This window comes from Protomyctophum parallelum (genome assembly GCF_964188405.1).
Source record: "Protomyctophum parallelum genome assembly, chromosome: 8".
Lineage (NCBI taxonomy): Eukaryota > Metazoa > Chordata > Actinopteri > Myctophiformes > Myctophidae > Protomyctophum > Protomyctophum parallelum.
In genome coordinates, this window is record NC_139703.1 from 36915138 (window position 1) to 36935164 (window position 20027).

A 20027-nucleotide genomic window follows, 5' to 3' on the forward strand; every position below is an offset into this window, starting at 1 on the left:
TAGAGTAGAACGTCTCATTACCGTACTGAGACACAAACAGAGTCAGACAAAGGTAGGAGTGTGTGTGTGTGTGTGTGTGTGTGTGTGTGTGTGTGTGTGTGTGTGTGTGTGTGTGTGTGTGTGTGTGTGTGTGTGTGTGTGTGTGTGTGTGTGTGTGTGTGTGTGTGTGTGTGTGTGTGTGTGTGTGTGTGTGTGCGTGTGCGTGTGCGTGTGTGTATGATCTGCTATTTTCAATAGACTTTGTACACATTGTGAACTTGTGTGAACTAGTTGTTTATTTGGGCTTGTTTCTAAAGTGTAGTTGTTTATTTGGGCTTGTTTCCCCTGGAGCTGCTTAGTGGCCAACAATATAAGACTGTGGTTGTACTGGTCAGCTCCCAGGTTTGAATGTGTGTGTGTAAAAAATAAAATAAAGTTCTGACATTCCATATGTTGATCTGTCACCTCATGAAACCCTGTACACTCAAGACACGCTCCATATATGGCCAGTCTGCCGTCAACGAGCTTGTAGATCTGCTATTTTCAGCATGCAACTAAGTGTAAAATGACTAATACTGGATCTCTTGTCCACTATAGTCCCTTCCTGACATTTTTGTTTTTATTTGTTGACGGAATTGTCAGTATATTATTATTTAGTCACCAACAGCCTCTGTTTCTGCAGGACTGGTTCGATATGACCATGCAGTCATCTAAGGAGAACATATTCGAGACTCTGGATCGTCTGAGAAATCAGGAGTTCCAGAAGTTCCAGTGGCATCTCCAACAACCTGGAACCGTGGTGGACCCGATCGAAAAGAACCTTCTGGAGAACACCGACAGGATGCACACTGTGGATCTGCTCATGCAGAAATACCCCAGCAATGCAGAAAAGATCGTGATGCATGTTATGAAGAAGATCAATTGCGCGGTGCGTTAATGATTTGTGGCACCACGGACAGATCCGTCTTGAACACAGGACTGTAGAGATAGTGTGTAACGATTTGCAGGATTTTTGGACAGAATCTGGAGGAGTAATATCAACAAATGCGTTTTACAAAGGTCAGCCTCCTGGTGGCGCTATAACAGGCCGTTCTGGAACATTTGGGGCAGTGGTTCATCGTTCAGGGAGTGTGTGTGCAAAATTTGGCATCGACCGGGTTGACGGTGCCGGAGATTAGCTGTACACACTGAGACCTCAATTTATATTGTAAAATCAATGTTAAAGCAGAAATAACATGCATTTTAAACCACACCACCTCAAGGCCCTTAAAACAAGGCTCCAGACTTCCCAAAACAAACTGGTCAGGTTACTACTTTGTCTCACCCCCCGAACCCACCTCACCCCTGCCCACTTTGACAGGCTGGAATGGCTTAGGGTCGACGACAGAGTACAGCATCTTGCAATGGGTCTGGTCCACAAGATCCGATGCACCGCCAAGATACCCATGTACCTGTCTAAATACCTCCTTAATGTCAACAAAGTCCACACCCACAACACCAGAGGGAGTTCAACAAACCATGTGCAACCCAGATTCGACACAAAACAAGGGACTAAATTAATTTCGCTCCTATGCCACCAAAATGTGGAACGCCCTACCAACAGTCATTAAGACATGCAAATCCCATGACTCTTTCAAAACTGCTCTCAAAGGGCACTTATGGACGGCTGCAATTCGAAACTGCCCAACATAAAATCTGAATCCCCCACCCACCCCTTTTCCTCCTCACTGTATATATTTTCTTTCCCTTTTTACCTCCTATAATGATTTCCTGTTTTTGGCTATATAGAAGTGTACTATATTCGTACGTCTCTAAATGTTCTGATGAATTGAAAATGGTGGACCCTGTTGTAAACAAGTGTAATGCTTTATGGTGTCGTCCACTCACAGTGAACATTGTATTGAGTTGTAGCCTATACTTGAAATGTACTGTAGTTCTGCAAACTGTCAATAAATACTTCAATCAATCAAAAAACATGTTGATGTGAGCTCCTCAAGGACCGAGCAGGGGTCTGCAACCTTATTCACATCAAGTGTCATGTTGATGGGGGGGGGGGGGGGGGGGGCAATAAGCAATAAACCCAGCTATCTTCCAGAATCTCTCGCCAGTCATGACATGAGTTTAATAGGAGTTTGAATTAATGCACAATTATGTCATTATTTTGTAGATGTGAGTGGACTTAATTTAACTGACTAAACTTTTTTGGAACGTAAGACAAACGTCTCTCTCACACGAATGCCAATGTGCCAGTGACCGACCTCCTCCTCCTCCTCCTCCTCCTCCTCCTCCCCCTCCTCCTCCTCCGGACCCCCGTTTGCAAAGACATGCCAAGGACCCCCATAAGAGAAGACCCCCAGGGACCCCCATAAGAGAAGTTTTTTACCATGCCAAGGACCCCCATAAGAGAAGATTTTTACCATGACAAGGACCCCCATAAGAGAAGATTTTTACGGCTCTAGCAGTGATTCTCAACCAGTTTAATTTTAAGGACCCCCAGATTTACATGCATTTAGGCTACGGACCAATTTAATGGCATTTCTATCTCTGGGAGTCGGGACCCCAATTTATATTGTAAAATCAATGTTAATTTAACTCTGAGAGTGGACAAATGTACAAACTCTCAGAGTTACAAACCCATATAAGGGCCCACTTGGTTCCAAACTATCATTTAGCACATGGGGACCCCCCTGGAACTCATTTGATGAATTGAACAATGTGGACTCTGTTGTAAACAAGTGTAATGCTTAATGGTGTCGTCCACTCACAGTTAACAGTTGTATTGAGTTGTACTTGAAATGTACTGTAATTCTGCAAACTGTCAATCAAATATTTATTAACAGTTTGCAGAATTACAGTACATTTCAAGCACAAACTCAATACAAACTAAGACTGTTAACTGTGAGTGGACGACCCAATTAAGCATTACCACTTGTTTACAACAGGGTCCACCTTGTTCAATTCATCAAAACATTTAGAGACGTACAAATAGACACTTCTACATAGTTAAAGAACAGAACAGGAATTCATCATAAAGGAATCAAAAAGGGAAAAGATACATATACAGTGAGGGGAAAAGGGGGGGATCGATCGATCAATCAATCAACCAATCAATCAACAAACCAATCAATCAATCAATCAATCAATCAATCAATCAATCAATCAATCAATCAATCAATCAATCAATCAATCAATCAATCAATCAATCAATCAATCAAAAGAAAACTCCCTCAAGGACCCCTGGGGGACCCCGGACCCCAGTTTGGGAACCAAATGCACTAGACTAGAGTGTAGGGCAGGCACTGGACCGTTTCCGTATCCGTCGTATAGTGGTAGACCGGATCCATCCATCTCCATCACACAAACACACGCCTGCGCTGTAGCTGTATGTGAACCAAACCAACCCAACACTAGTCAACAGAACAGATCCATCCATTCTCGCAACAGCTCCACCACTATGGACAGAAAAGGTAAACCCAACAACATGTCGTCAGAACCGAGCCTCCCGTCCCGTTCAGCTGTGTCTCTGTGCCGAGACAACATTTAGAACATTTACAGAAGGATGTCAAGTTGTTGGACTAAAGATTAAAACAAACACCACGCTGTGTGTTTTAACACTGTGCTAGCTGGGGCTGTGCTATTAGCTATAGCTTAGTGTTGCCATGTCCGCTTATTATAAGCGAGACTTTGGGCTTTGTTTTTTTTCCCCACCTGTATTTATGTTGTTTCCTTAAGTGTTAGTTGCTTATTTTTGGGCTTGTTGTGTGTGGTGTTTAAATTAAACTAGGGCGTCGCAAACATTTTCCACACCCAAAAGAAAATAAAAATAAATATTTCTGCATTCCTCATCTAAAAAACATTGAATGCCCACAGACTCCCATTTGTTGTTTCAAACAATATTCCAAATTTACAAAAAAAGGTTTTTTGTCGTTATTGAAAATAGCAGATCTAGCTTGTAGATCTACAATTTTTTTAAATGGCAAATTCATGTATTTTAATTTGGGTCTTCGTTTTCCTAGACCTGGTTTGCTCATTTCTCAACCAAAACCTGGCAAGTAACACTGCTAGCCAGCTAGCGGAGCTAGCCAGCCACACACACACACACACACACACACACACACACACACACACACACACAGTACCATGCAATGCATGCTGCGCCAAAAAACTTTGAGCTGCCTTTATTATTGTGAACATAGACACTGTGTGGACCCGGTGCCGGTGCCTCGTCTCACGGCTCTGCCACAAGACAAGAGTGGCGTGTTTTACAACTGCAAGGTGTCCAAGTGTGTCACGTCGACAGTTAAAACACAACAGCAGCTAAATAAACCATCGTTCCAACGGCCACAACTTGATGCTAACCTATCTGTATTTACACATGTGATGAATCTGATGATGAGCTAACTGCATGCTTCTACTAAACGGGCTCATACACCTGCAGCAGACAGCCATAGTATTGCTTCTCATTATGAACCATTTGGTTATATTAATACTGGGTGTGGAATGTGGATCTGTGGTTTTCAAGTAACCATTTTCATAGCATTTTTCTTGGGGCGTTTTGAGTTTTGACTCACGGACCACCATAGTCTCAGACCCAATAATTATATTGTCCACAATGCCATGATGAATTGATGTTGGTACCATTAGGAGAGAGAGATAAATATTATTCATTATTATATTATTAAACTGTATTGATGTTGGTACCATTAGGAGAGAGAGATACATATTATTATTATTATTATTATTATTATTATATTAAACTGTATTGATGTTGGTACCATTAGGAGAGAGAGATAAATATTATTAATTATTATATTATATTATTAAACTGTATTGATGTTGGTACCATTAGGAGAGAGAGGTAAAGACTTTTTTTGGTTACCAAATCTCCATCATTTAGCTGGGGACCACCTGGAACCATTATGAGGGTCTTTGAGGGTCCATTTGGTTACCAACTCTCCATTTAGCTGGGGACCACCTGGAACCCCATCAAGGACCACTGGTGGTCCCCGGACCACTGGTTAAAAACCACTGGTGTAGATATTTAATTGGTTCTGGGCTTAGCAGTGGCTCTGCATAGAGCACCGAAGTCCTGACGTCACTGTCTCATCCCCTGGTTCTAAAGTAATATAGAGAGTAATATATTACTCTCATCCCCTGGTTCTAAAGTCCTGACGTCACTGTCTCATCCCCTGGTTCTAAAGTAATATAGAGAGTAATATATTACTCTCATCCCCTGGTTCTAAAGTCCTGACGTCACTGTCTCATCCCCTGGTTCTAAAGTAATATAGAGAGTAATATATTACTCTCATCCCCTGGTTCTAAAGTCCTGACGTCACTGTCTCATCCCCTGGTTCTAAAGTAATATAGAGAGTAATATATTACTCTCATCCCCTGGTTCTAAAGTCCTGACGTCACTGTCTCATCCCCTGGTTCTAAAGTAATATAGAGAGTAATATATTACTCTCATCCCCTGGTTCTCAAGTCCTGACGTCACTGTCTCATCCCCTGGTTCTGTCTGGTTCACGGAAGTAATTTCTCTATGGAGAATAACATGGGCTCATCTTAAAATTGTCTCATTATACCATAATTTTTTTAATGTCATTTCTTTGTGGATTTCGCCTTTATTTTATATTTTTTTATGGAGGGACAGACAGTAGGCTGACAGGAAATGGGGAGAGAGATGGGGGGGCGGGGGGTGACACGCAGTAAAGGCCGTCAGGATCGGGAGTCGAACCCGCGTCACACTGCCAGACTGGATTACCAGCCGCCAAGGTGCCTGGACCGCTGAGCCACGGCCCAGGCCTGTCTCACTCAGCGTTATTGTCAGGGAGGTGTCTCCCTGACACCCCCCTATGCGGATTACAATGCAAATAAAAGGTACACGAACCCATGGATTTGCGCCCTCTACCGATGTTGACGTCAGACTTCGGTGCTCTATAGAGAGTCGCAGTCCCGCCCCCTTTCATGACAGGTTCCCAATGCATTTTTCCTCATAGACATCTCAAAACGTATTTATTTAAAGACCTTTTAAGCGTCGTACAAAGCCAACTCTTGTTGTGACAAATCATGACAACAAACACAACATTTTGGAGCAAACAAATAATTACAAAGAAGAAAAACAAAAAACTGCCGTTTTCTTCTTCTTTCTAATTATTTGTTCAGCCCGAAAAATTGTGTTTGTTGTCATGATTTGTCACGACAAGAGTTGGCTTTGTCCAGCGGCGTAAACGTCTTTAAACGTCTTTGTCCAGCGGCGTAAACGTCTTTAAATAAATACTTTCTGAAAAGTCTACGAGGAAAATGAACGGGGTCTCTGGAGGGGCGGGGCTGAGGTGCTCTATTGCCTTTCTAATTACATAAACAAATATTTCTCTCTCTCTCTCTTTTTGTAGTACTTGTGATGCAGGCGAGGAAGAAGGGAAGAAAGCCGAAGAAAAATGGCAAAAAGTAAGTTAAAGATTGTTGTCCAGCACACACACACACACACATCCTTTCTTTGGTTCATGTAAAGCTGCTTTTGGACGCATCCACTAAAAGGGTGTTGCTTACAGACCGTACTGTACAAGACAAGTGTTAGAAAACACCCACCAGCCATGCTGGGATTAATTTGTTGTCCTCTTATATGTGAGTGTCGAACATGGACTTGGGGGGTTCGATCCCTATGTGCTCCCCGGGGCTGAGTTTGTGTCGAAGTGTCCTTGAGCAAGACTCTCTGAACCCCTGGTTGCTCCCGAAGTGCTGGTTGGTAATGGTGCCTTGCATGGTTTACCTCTGCCATCGGTGTGTGAATGTGTGTGTGAACCTAAATGCACAATCTATGTAAAACGCCTTGGATAAAGGGCGCTGTATAAATGCACCATTTACCATTTACATCAGCCTGCGGTGATTAAAAAAGAAAACCGTGACCTATGCTTTTGTGAAAGTTTAGCTGGGTGATATTATGGGTGCATTCGGAAATGCGCCCTGAACGCACTGGTGTGCTCTCTTGTTGTTCGTTTATTCAGTGCACTCGGTGCGTCGAAAATCCAGTGTGCTGCGCACCGGGTGTGCCGAGTGCCCCGCACTGAGCGACCCTACCCTGAAGCTGGGGTCGTCCACTGAGCGACCCTACCCTGAAGCTGGGGTCGTCCACTGAGCGACCCTACCCTGAAGCTGGGGTCGTCCACTGAGCGACCCTACCCTGAAACTGGGGTCGTCCACTGAGCGACCCTACCCTGAAGCTGGGGTTGTCCACTGAGCGACCCTACCCTGAAACTGGGGTCGTCCACTGAGCGACCCTACCCTGAAACTGGGGTCGTCCACTGAGCGACCCTACCCTGAAGCTGGGGTCGTCCACTGAGCGACCCTACCCTGAAGCTGGGGTCGTCCACTGAGCGACCCTACCCTGAAGCTGGGGTCGTCCACTGAGCGACCCTACCCTGAAGCTGGGGTCGTCCACTGAGCGACCCTAACCTGAATGTCCAGTGTGAATCGTGTGAATGAGTCACAGCTGTGGTCGTTCGTAAATAAGGCACACTGAACGCACTCTGTGACGTCACCGCCCACCACACTCAACAAACTGACCACATTCCCGGTGCGCATTTCTGAACGCACCCTATGGTTCAGAGAAGTCTCGCACACTCTGGCTGGAACTTTGACTGAGCATCTTATCATTTTGTGCTGGCCTTGTGCTTGAATGATGTAAAATGGGCATATTTAGTTCAAACAGAACATCTGGGGAGAGACAGACTCCCTTTCCAACGGAGATAAAGAAGCTCTTTCATAGTATAGGAGACATTGCATGAAACAGATCCCTGTTATTATGGATTTAAAGGCGCAGTGAAACGGAAATGGTGAACAACATGAAAATGGTGTTTCCACATGAAACACCGGTCTGAAGTTTCTGAACCAATCAGAGCGTCGCATCCCTTCAGGCGATGGGACGGTAGCTAGGGACGTTAGCTATGCTATGAGCAACAGCGTGGTATGTGTTTGTTTATAAATCAGATGGTCGGCCAGCTACACCTGTTTACTGTTATGTGGCTTATTTCTACCCGATAATATTTTCGGATACATATTTTAGCGTGATGATTAAGTTGAAACCGAGTAATACACTGTCTGGATGTTATATTGAATGGTAATAAAAACTGAGGATTTCTGTAATCAGTAGCAGCTGTGCTGGATGGACGCGCAAATATGGGAAATGAAACGGGTGAGCTTCATTTTTATTGGCTTTTATCGATGTGTATCTCTACACGTCATCACGCAGCACGTTTTCGTTTTAATAAATAAATAATACAATCGTTTTTATAGACCTTTGATATAAAAACACACAGAAATGAGAATTTTCACATTTTTTTGGCATCCATGGTTAGGTATGTCCATATAATGACCACGGATATGGTCTAAAAGTGTGAAAAACGTCTTTTTCATTTCACTGCACCTTTAAGTCCCCGGGACCATGTTTACAGATTGTGTTGTGAAGTTGGGTTGGGCACAAAAGTAGGTTAATTAAACGTAAGTTTAATAAGGAAATGCTGTAGTACAATCATAAGTACACCATTGATGTGTGATGTAAATTTGGTGGTGATATTCTGTCTATAAATGGAAGTTATTGAATATTTTCGTTCACGTTAACATGCCCCCGTCAGAACTGTCAGAGCTGGCTTTCAGGTGCCTGTGCCACGCAACCCGCACGTTGGCCGCGATGCTTCCCAAAGAAGAAGTTATGTCGACTGACGCAAGAGTAGCTAGTAGTATCGGGGTCTGAGTTGTTTTCCCGTGTGGGTCTGTTGCGCAGAAAAATGTGTCCCAGTATTAATCTGTGTCCGTTCCAACATGCATTTCACTGGTGGTGACACGTGATTAGCGGGGAGATGTTTTTTATTTGAACGCAAATTAATTGAATTAAGTTGAATGTTACTTTATTGTATGCTGGTACACCATATCTGCTACCTTCAGGAAGGAGATATCGTTTTCTTCGTGGCATGTTGTTTGTTTGTATGTAATATCTGACCATATGTAACGGTCAGATATCGCTATCACTGCTACGAATTATTTAAATCACGGGTTGTGAATGATCTCCTCTTAGGATACGATTGATAAAGGGAATGTAATGAAAATAGCCTAAATAAGCAAGCAGAAAATGATCCGAAACAAATGTCCGTGTCTCGCGCACACACGCGCGAGCTCCCTTATTGTTTTGCATTGTTCCGTGTTTCCAAACAAAGTCTGTTGCCCCCAGAGTTCCTTCCCAACGTAACACTCCCTCCAAAGCAAAGTAAAGGTGATAAAATAAACGTAATCCATCCCCGTAGCGAACGTAATCCAGTGAAGGTATAGGCTACTCCAAACAAAGAGGAAGAAGAAAACCCTCGGATCCTACTAAGGTAGAGTGTTCGCCTCGACAGCAGCCAGAGCGAGGGGGAGGGGCCTGATGTGGTGTGGAGCAGATCAGCGAGTTTGGACAATAGGGGGTTGGAAATATCCCGGTCACTGTGAAGGCCGTAGTACTGTAAATATGACATGAATATGAATGCAAAGTAGTGGTTGATCTGTGGACAGGCTAGCTGTTGGTGTTGCATGGTGAGATGTGTGCAAACGGTGTTCTTTAGTAGGAGAAGACGGCCAAAGATGCAACACACACACACACACGCGGCGGCAAATTTTATAGGGCACTATTTGTTGTGTTGCACCGGTAGCTAGAGGAAGCATGCCAGTGGGGTAACGGTGAGAACGGTGGCCTGTGATACAGGTGTCGCTAAGGGGCGGAGGTGTGTGAGGAATTCACTAATAAATTAATTATTAATCATTAATGTGTCAAATTGAAAAAAGGGCTCCGTTACGCCCTCCAGACCATATTCATATGGTGAATGCCTGTGTGAAAAGTGGGAGCGATTGGTGCAGGCAATGAGGAGATAATGCGGTGTTTCTGACACACACACACACACACTCACTCACACACACAGACATTCGGTTAATTATAGTATGATAATACCTTTTAAATAATCACCAACATGAATTATCTTTGTTATTTACAGCCTAGGTAGACTAGTGGGGCGAGATGGAAAAGGGGCGACGGTACCTGTTACCAACTGAATGATAGCATCTGAGACAGATGGAAAAGGGGCGACCGTACCTGTTACCAATACCAACTGAATGATATGTTATCTGAGACAGATGGAAAAGGGGCGACCTTACCTGTTACCAACTGAGACAGATGGAAAAGGGGCGACCGTACCTGTTACCAACTGAATGATAGCATCTGAGACAGATGGAAAAGGGGCGACCGTACCTGTTACCAACTGAATGATATGCATCTGAGACAGATGGAAAAGGGGCGACCGTACCTGTTACCAACTGAGACAGATGGAAAAGGGGCGACCGTACCTGTTACCAACTGAGACAGATGGAAAAGGGGCGACCGTACCTGTTACCAACTGAATGATAGCATCTGAGACAGATGGAAAAGGGGTGACCTGTTACCAACCAAGCATGTGAGACAGTCCATCATAAGCATCCGGTTGGACGGTTGTGTCATATTCCAGCAGACAGGCTCTATTCCAGAGGGACTGAAGCTATGAATTACCTTAAGTACTTAAGTACTACTGTCTGTCATCATTATTCACCACTTTGACTCTTAGGGGAAGCATCACTCTGGCCTTTAGTTAGTAGTGTCTCCTCTCCAATACAATGGGGATACATACATACATCATACATCATTTGTTTTCCTTTGTTTGACAGTTTAGTGTGCAGATAAAAGGAAAAAGGAGATATGTTTTGTTCTTGTAGATTAGCATTGCATTGTAATTTGTTAATTTGTGCCTATTCAGTCGAAGGCTTAAATTGGTTATTCATTTTTTTCTCTGATCAGTGGTAATGGCCAGCTTCTATACACACACCATGTACACGTGAGCAAGGGTTTGAACTTGGCAATAGCTTAACCCATTCTGAACGGGAACCCATTTTGGTGTTGGCATCATGTTATGCTTTAGCTATTGAAAAATAGCAGATCTACAAGCTCATAGCGTGCCACCGAGTGGTGCACTACAAGCTTGTAGGTCTGCTATTTTTGAAAAATCGAAGGACGACTTTTAGAATCTGATCTCAGGTCAGAATGGGTTCATCAGACCAGTGTGTGTCCAGTGGAAACCTCGTATGAATCTGATCTCAGGTCAGAATAGCTTAAAGCTATATTATGTGATCTTCTTTACCACACATTACTATCCTATTTCAACGTGTTGTTTTAGGAGGCGACGCGTTCCACTGAATACACCTGGCATTATTAAGGGACTGCTTTCATTACCATAAGCAACGGAAATCTTTGGTTTTGTTGTTAACTTTTGGTCTAATCACCCTGTCGGGGGTTTATTTCTCCACACTGACCGGCTGGCTCGCCATCCCAGTAGCGTCCAACCAGACAGTTCTGCTGACTAAAGCGTTATTCATAGTCTAATACTGTCGGTGGTGAGGTGACCACCGAACTACAACATGACGTCACTGTCTGAGCCGCGGTGAAGAGTAAACCACCGCCACCGTCCCGGCCCTTCTCTCTGTTTTTACTCACCACCGCTCCACGTTATTACAGCTCCGGTGGTCACCTCACCGCCAGAGCGGTGGTCACCTCACCGCCAGAGCGGTGGTCACCTCACCGCCGGAGCGGTGGTCACCTCACCACCGAAAATCCAGAGGGAGCCTGGGCAGGGCCCCTGCCCAGGCTCTGGGCAGGGCCCCGGGCTCTGGGCAGGGCTCTGGGCAGGGCCCCTGGCTCTGGGCAGGGCCCGGGCAGAGGACCCTTTGTGGCGGTTCTGGACAACGCTCGCTTGTACATTTTTTTTTTTTATGTGTTATGCCTTGACTTTTATTTTCTTTCTTTCTCCATTACTCTGTAAAGCACTTTGAGCTGCATTTCATGTCTTGAAAGGTGCTATACAAATACAGTTTTATTATTATTAAACAGTATCCCCTTTTATGCCCATAAATGCCCTCTCTAACCCCCCCTGTCTGTAATCAGGTCTTCCATCTTATCTGGCCGTGCCATTCCTGCCTCAGTGCGTCGTCCCTCCTCCCTCTCTATTTCACTAACAATCTGTCCCTCTCTCTTCTCTCGCACTCAATCTCTTCTCTCGCCCTCTCCACTCTCTCTCTTCTCTCGCCCTCTCCACTCTCTCTCTCTTCTCTCGCCCTCTCCACTCTCTCTCTTCTCTCGCCCTCTCCGCTCTCTCTTCTCTCGCCCTCTCCACTCTCTGGTGGCATGGCATGCATGTGGCTTGCGTGAAACTCCCATCATTACATTCCCTCCCTCCCCACTCACTCTCTCTCTCTCTCTCTCTCTCTCTCTCTCTCTCTCTCTCGTGCAGTGTGGTCTGTTTCTCTGTACTGTACCGTCACTGTACTATACTGTACTATAGCGCTGCCTCTAGTGAACTGCAGCCAGTGAGTGTGGAGTGGCCCCTTACAGAGCAGAGCAGAAGTCCAGCCTAGCTCAGTTGAGTGAAGCCTATCCATAGTTCAGTGTGTTGTTAGACGTTGTGTTTCCGAGTGAAGCCTATCCATAGTTCAGTGTGTTGTTAGACGTTGTGTTTCTCGGAGGCCATGATGTGGACTGGACTGCTGGACTGGATCTTCTCTATCAACAGCGCTGTTGTCAAGATAGCCAGCGGCCTCAGCTGCAAGTGAGTGGCAGAGAGAGAGAGAGAGAGAGAGAGAGAGAACTTTATTGTCAGCTTGCACTGAAATTAGTTTTGCGTCACATGACGTCACCGTTCAAAGATACAGACAAGACATACACAATACATTACAAAATGATAGACATTACAGGACCGTCCCAGCCAACCCGCCACTTTTGATGCGTATGCACCGTCCCAACAAATTGTGCCTGATTTGCTGGGACCAGATTACATGGTGTGTATATGTATAACTAGCTCTCAATGATGACGTAGGAAATATGTGGATTATAGGACCCAATGCCAGAGTGTAATTGGTTTTCGATGGTGAAGTTTAAAGGAATGTTTAAAGGAATGCTAACACGACCTCAACAGGCCTACCAACAATTCTAGCGCAGATGGGGTGGTTTGTGTCTGTACTACCTGTTGCATAGGTGTGTGTGTGTGTGTGTGTGTGTGTGTGTGTGTGTGTGTGTGTGTGTGTGTGTGTGTGTGTGTGTGTGTGTGTGTGTGTGTGTGTGTGTGTGTGTGTGTGTGTGTGTGTGTGTGTGTGTGTGTGTGTGTGTGTGTGTGTGTGTGTGTGCACAGTTCATCTTGGCTGACTTACTGATGTGTTCAATCCATTTTGAAATAGGTAACAGATGCTGCTGTGGCATTTATGCGCTTGGAGCCTGAGTGACTACCTGGATACCCTTGTTTGTTTGTTGACAGAGAGAGAGAGAGAGATTGATTATGATCAACCTGCCCCCCCCCCCCCCCCCCCCGTGGGGGTTAGTAGGCTCAGCTCCCAGAAGAAGACAACATGCACAATGTCTTCCAGTTTTCCAGAAATACCTCATGTTTCTGTATCAGTGGTGCTCAATATATGTTCAAAGATTTGCAACACATTTTCGTGAATTTTAAAAATAGCTAAAGCATAAAAGAACGCTTAAAACACCAAAAGGGGTTCTTTCTGCCCAGAATGGGTTAATTCACCCTTTGTCAAGTCCCCGCCCCGTCGTAATGCCCCTCGTCGCACCCATTGGTTGCCGTTTCGTGGTTGGACAAAAATCCTCTCTCTCTCTCCATCCACATCCATCCGCGATGGCAGGCTCTCAGACAAATCTGGTCACAAGTGTAAATGAACTAACGGTGTTGGGTGTTACATGTGCACCCCCCCTGTGCAACTGAACAAACCTCTGTTGTGGCGTTGTTGTTGTTGTTGTTTTTTACCTCACCCTGCATGTCCTCTCCTCTCCTCTCCTCACACGCCCTCACCCTGCATGTCCTCTCCTCTCCTCTCCTCTCCTCACACGCCCTCACCCTGCATGTCCTCTCCTCTCCTCTCCTCACACGCCCTCACCCTGCATGTCCTCTCCTCTCCTCTCCTCTCCTCTCCTCTCCTCTCCTCTCCTCACACTCCCTCACCCTGCATGTCCTCTCCTCTCCTCTCCTCTCCTCTCCTCTCCTCTCCTCTCCTCTCCTCTCCTCTCCTCTCCTCTCCTCTCCTCTCCTCTCCTCTCCTCTCCTCTCCTCTCCTCTCCTCTCCTCTCCTCTCCTCTCCTCTCCTCTCCTCTCCCCTCCCCTCCCCTCCTCTCCTCTCCACACAAATGGTGCAGATCTTTTTTTAGTCGTTTTTTAACCCATTTTGAGAGGGAACCCGTTTTGGTGGTTACATACATTGTTATAATTTAGCTATTGAAAAATAGCAGACCTACAGGCTCGTATAGCGTGCCACTCAGTGGTGCGCTACGAGCCTGTAGGTCTGCTATTTTTGAAAAATCATTAAAATGTGCCTCAAATCTTTCCGAAAGTTGTCATGATTTAGAAAACATTTATTTAAAATGTCGACGTCGGGCCTGAATGGGTTAATCAATGTATTTGACTTAATTTTCATGCATCTCCTCCCATCTCTCTCCCACAGACCTGAGCCCGGTCATGGTCGAGGAGGAGGAGGAGGAGGAGGAGGAGGAGGAGGAGGAGGAGGAGGGTCTCAGGGCACCCAGGGAGACTCCCCTCTCCCAGAACAGGACGAGGAGATCCTGGGCTCCGACGACGACGAGCAGGAAGACCCCAACGACTACTGCAGGGGTGAGAGAGAGACCACCCGTCAGTCCATTAAGGTCTTCAAGGTGTTTTTGTTGACCAGTGAGGAGATCCTGTGTAAAGGAATCTTGTTCTTTGATTGACTTTTTTGATCACGTTGGTGGCCATTTTATCACCGGAAAGATTGGCCTCCATAGGATGGAACCTAGGTAGGTAATGTAATCTTTTCGTGTGATAATATTGTCACCCACTCTAACCAAGAAGCCATCTGCCTTGCTGAGATTACTATTAGATCCGAAGAGAATGGATTCAGTTTTTCCCAGGTGTAAGGATAGTTTGTTATCAGCAAGCCAGGTGCAGATTCTACAGAGTTCAGAGCTGAGGGTCTTTTCAACCTGCAGTTTGTTTCTGTCCGAGACCAGCAGTGCTGAGTCATCTTCGAACAGGAACAAGTTGCAGTCACAAGCTGATGTCATGTCGTTAACATATATTAGGAACAGTAAAGGCCCTAGTATGCTTCCTTGTGGGACGCCACAGCTCACTGGGAGGGGGGGGGGGGACAGTGTTCCGTTCACCTCCACCATCTGTTCTCTCCCCTCCAGGTAGGATTGCAACCAGCTCGGTGATGTGCTATCAAAACCAATAGCTTTACCATGCCGCAGTATTTGCCAGCATCCAGCTCGTGTTTGATGTGGTCGCTCAAATAGAGGAGGCATGTGTCAGTGGAGTGGGATGTTCTGAAACCAGATTGGAACTTGTACATTAATTTATTAGTGGCAAGATACTTTTCAACCTGTTCATAGACTATTTTTCCATCACTTTCGAGATGGAGCTAAGAATAGAAATAGGGCGGTAGTTGACGGGTTCTAATTTACTCCCTTTCTTGTACAAGTGGGTTACTTTGGCCAGTTTAAAATCTTGGGGGACCTGTCCCTGTTTGATGGAGAGGTTTACGATGTGGGTGATGACTGGAGCTATGGAAATGGCTCTGAGAAATTTGGAGGGAATATTGTCATGGCCAGTGGCCTTGTGGGGTTGGAGGGCACTCAGTTTTTTAAGTATCTCCTCAATTGTTACCATTGCCATTTTAAAATCATCTTTACAAACACCTAGGTTTTTGTAGAAGGCTTTGATGTGCTCTACACCAAAACGCCCAGAGTGGGAGGTTTGTTAACCAGCATTGTTGCAATGTTTGTAAAAAAGATGTTCAAGTGGTTGGCTACATCAAGCTTGTCAGTGATGAGTGTCATTCGATTTGATGTTTATGTTAGTAAACCTGGTTTTTAGTTTCTGACCACAGCCTAGTTGGATGTTTAGTAGCTTCTAGAGCTCCCGAGGATTGTTTTTGTTTTCCTCGGCTTTATCATTGATAAAGTTACTTTTGGCTGATTTAGTCATGGCAGTTACAATGTTTCTTAGCTTGTTACACTGGGTTTTTAGGATGCCCAGTTTGGTTTGGAGATCACTGTCGAAGCGCTTGGATAACTTGGACTTGCATTTAAGAAGTTCAGAGCATTTTTTGTCTCTGGCTTTCATTGCAGTCAGTGGGCTGTATTTTGCGTGTCTTAAGTACCAGGTCTTATTCCCTAACTTGAGTAAACTAAAGACCTGGAGGCGTGGTCAATGCTCTTTGGCCACTCAGAATAGCCAAATGGCATTGATCACGCCTCCAGGTCTTTAGTTTACTCAAGTTAGGGAATAAGACCTGGTACTTAAGACATGCAAAATACAGCCCAGTATGTCCGAATTCATCCATGGCTCCGAGTTTTGACCCTGGTGGTTCTCAGAGGAGCCATGTTGTTTAGTACTGAAGTAAATTTGGTTTTAAAGCCAAGCCATGCTTCTTCGACTAGTGAGCTCCTGAGCACATCGGACCAATCCAGACTCTCCAGTTCAAGGTTAAAGGCCTCACTAGAGTAGGTTTTGAGGTCCCTAGATATGACTGTTTTGTGACAGTCAAACTTTAGTTTTTGTTTTTTGCGGGTACAGAAAATCATAAAATGATCACTGAGCCCACATACAATAACCCCTTTCTTGGAAATTCTGGATTTGTCGGAGGTCAGAATGAGATCAGTGACAGTTTGCATTTAGAGTTATGGACCTGAGCTAGCCACTGACTAATATATCCAGCCAGTTCGGTCATTCGTATTGTGTATTTTGTAAGCGAGGTGCTAAGCAAGGGTTGTTTTGGTATATCAATCAATCCGTCCGCGTTTCACCCTCGTTTGGTTAAAAGTTATATCAAGTGATGTTTTAACATTACAAACTATCTAAATAACTTTAGTATTCAACGTGTCGGGGTCCTAGCATGTCTTCTGTCTTCTGTGCTACCATGCTATCCTGCTGCGTTCGCTCCGCTGCTGACAGGGAAGAGAACTGAGCAGCAACACAGGGAGGGGCGGGGCGGTGGGAGCAAAGGGGACAGATCTTCAAATGAACGCTGCATTGAGCCTCGACACGTTGTTAGCTTGTAGCTCTGCTCTTTTTGGCGAACGACACCACCGTTCAGAAATATAAATTTAGGTATAGAACCGCGACTATAGAATGTGCACTTGCTGTAGACAGAGCCTTGTCTTAATATCACGATTGAATGGTCAAATCCTGTAGTCGCACCTGTGCTATAAAAATTAAAATTTTCAACTCGCACAGTGATATTTTTAGTAGCAAATGCGAGCACCTAGGCGCACTGTCGAGCCCTGTGTGTGTGTGTGTGTGTGTGTGTGTGTGTATGTGAATTAACCCATTTTTGGCGGGAACCCCTTTTGGTGTTAGCATTATGCTATGCTTTATCTATTGGAAAAATAGCAGATCTACAAGCTCATAGCGCGCCACCGAGTGGCGGGCTTGTAGGTCTGCTATTTTTTTGAAAAATCGACTGACATAGAAACATAGCTTTTTCAGAAAACTGTCAGGATGTAGAAGACAATTTTAGAATCTGATCTCAGGTCAGAATGGGTTAAGGCTGAAAGAATATCGTCATCCAGTGCACCCCCCCCCCCCCCCCCCCCACACACACACTCCAGTCCAGTGTCCACTAACGATATCTTCTGCTTGCGTTGCTCCGGTCCAGGTGGATATCACCACGTGAAGATCGGGGACTTGTACAACTGCAGATACCACGTGATCCGTAAGCTGGGCTGGGGCCACTTCTCCACCGTGTGGCTGGCCTGGGACGTACAGTAAGTACAGTTACCCTTCAGAAAACACCTGGCCTGGGACATACAGTAAGTCTTCTCATACATACATACATACAGTCTTCTCATACATACAGTAAGTCTTCTCATACATACAGTAAGTCGTTATGCAGCACATACAGTAGGTCTGATCGATTCTTACATAGAATACTGTGCGATGAAATGAATATTTTTGTCTGTGCTGTGCGTGTGCGTGTGCGTGTGTGTGTTTGTGTTTGTGTTTTCTGGCTCCAAAACTGTGGAATGCACTTCCCATTGTAGTCAGAACTGCAGCATCACTCCCAATCTTCCGCCGTAGTCTGAAAACCCACCTTTCTGACTCCATCATGGCCCATAGCACTTACCCCACCCCCTTAGATAGCATTTCTGTAGACTTAGATAGCATTTGATACAGACTTATAGCATGTTATGTAGACAGTAGGCATGTGGAAAATAATCGATACGTATCGATTCATCGATTATGACGTGCGCGATGCGAGTGAATCGGTCCATTCACTGTGTATCGGTAAAATTGACAGGTGAAATCTCGATGCATCGTTCGCGGAGTGCTTGCATCGGTAAAATCCGTGGTTGCACCGTTTTTTCATGGTAAATTTCACCCTATCCTGTGTTTCCGAGGCGCATTGAACGGATCAGAAAAGGAAGAAAAAAAAAAAGGTCTCTCGCAGCCATAGCTCGCAGCGCACACACAGGGCACGTTCGGAAATAGCGCACTGAGCCCACTGTGCAATGCAAACTAATAGGAGAGAGTGCTCCGGTGTGGTATTTCCGAACGCGCCCACAGTCAGTGAACAGAAGCTACCGTACGACGGTGCAGAGTAGACACGTTGAGACAACAGACTCAGAGTCAGACTATAAAGAGCACCCGCGACTAACAGAAGTGAGCCCCACGCATTAAACAAGAAGCACCACCTTTACTCTTTAGCTTTATAAAATAGCTGTCCGAGTAGCTTTGTCCGTCGATCAGTTGACTTTTCACTGTAGCGCTGCGTGCTGGACTGCTCGTATCTGATCCACACTCCACAGCTGTGCTTGCTGATTATCCGACGCAAATCTGCGTCGCGATCCTCATCAATTTGTAATTAAAGAAAGCTTCTGCAGTCTGCACACACGTGTAAAACAACAACAACGCCACAGCAGGGTGTAGTAGTACTGCTTGTATTGCGTTTAAAGTCGTTTACAACTTTCCACTGTCCAGCTTTCCCCAGCTGTTCTCTGGGATAGAACTTAGAAGCCTTATTTATATTCTGCAGCAAGACGGTGTCGCACGCCTACAATTGCAGATCCACAAGCTCACAGCGGGGCGTGGATGAGACGCGTTGTGAGCTTGTAGGCCTACATCTGCTATGTATTTATAACGTTAATAATACATGCAGGCCAGGGTCTTCAATGTTTTTCAGGTCAAGCCAAGGACCACTTAGCTGAGAGTGAGAGATCAAGTGGGGACCCCCACTATACATAGGCAATTATATTATAAAACTGTTGCAGATTAAACTAGACATAGACTTGTTTGACAGCACTATACAAGTGTGACCTGTAATTTTTGTTTTGTTTATTTGTTTCTTTTCTATTTATATGTTGGTAACATTAATTGATGAACGATAGGCTATTACATTTTAATCTCTTGAACCCTCTATACTCAAAACCTCAAATTGACCTTTGAGATATAATAATTATACTATAGCCTATGATTATTAGTAATCTAACAATTCCACAATAACCAGCAGAGAGCAGACCCTTTGTTTACTTACATAATTCTATAGCCTAAGTTGGGTTGTTTGAGATGCAGAGCTATAATACTAACCTACAGTAAAACAATAAATTCCTTTGAATTTAAATGTAATGCTTTTTTACATGTTTTGGGAAATTAATAGAGCTTTAATATAAATCCTTTCTATTGTGATGAATCGCCATCAAATCGCATCGTATCGGTCGAGGGGTGAATCGCATCGTATCGCATTGATTTGAACTAAATGGTTATCGCATCGCATCGGGAAGAGGGAGAATCGTATCGCCAGGGGATTCCATGTATCTTTAATGTATCGTATCGCTGGCAGTGCATCGAGATGCGTATCGAATCGTGAGATGAGACGAGATTCACATGCCTAGTAGACAGCACTAGAATTGCATTGTATGTAGTCATAGCACATCATAGTACATATGTATAGCATAGTATAGTATATAT

At 44.8% G+C, this 20027-nt stretch overlaps 1 protein-coding gene across 4 annotated transcripts in view; it reads left to right on the forward strand.

Annotated features, from left to right (window-relative positions):
• The first annotated feature begins 3403 nt into the window (after positions 1-3403).
• srpk1b (SRSF protein kinase 1b) overlaps positions 3404-20027 on the forward strand; it is a 37559-nt gene continuing 20935 nt past the window's right edge. For 3 of the 4 annotated variants that reach the window (XM_083772326.1, XM_083772327.1, XM_083772328.1), the window contains exons 1-4: positions 3404-3446; positions 6372-6426; positions 14527-14693; positions 17719-17827. In XM_083772326.1, coding sequence (XP_083628452.1) covers positions 3434-3446; positions 6372-6426; positions 14527-14693; positions 17719-17827 — 344 coding nt within the window. In that variant the 5' untranslated portion in view covers positions 3404-3433. Of the gene's footprint in view, positions 3447-6371; positions 6427-14526; positions 14694-17718; positions 17828-17861; positions 17873-20027 lie in introns of those variants that run through there. The other variant, XM_083772329.1, reaches the window with a different exon arrangement.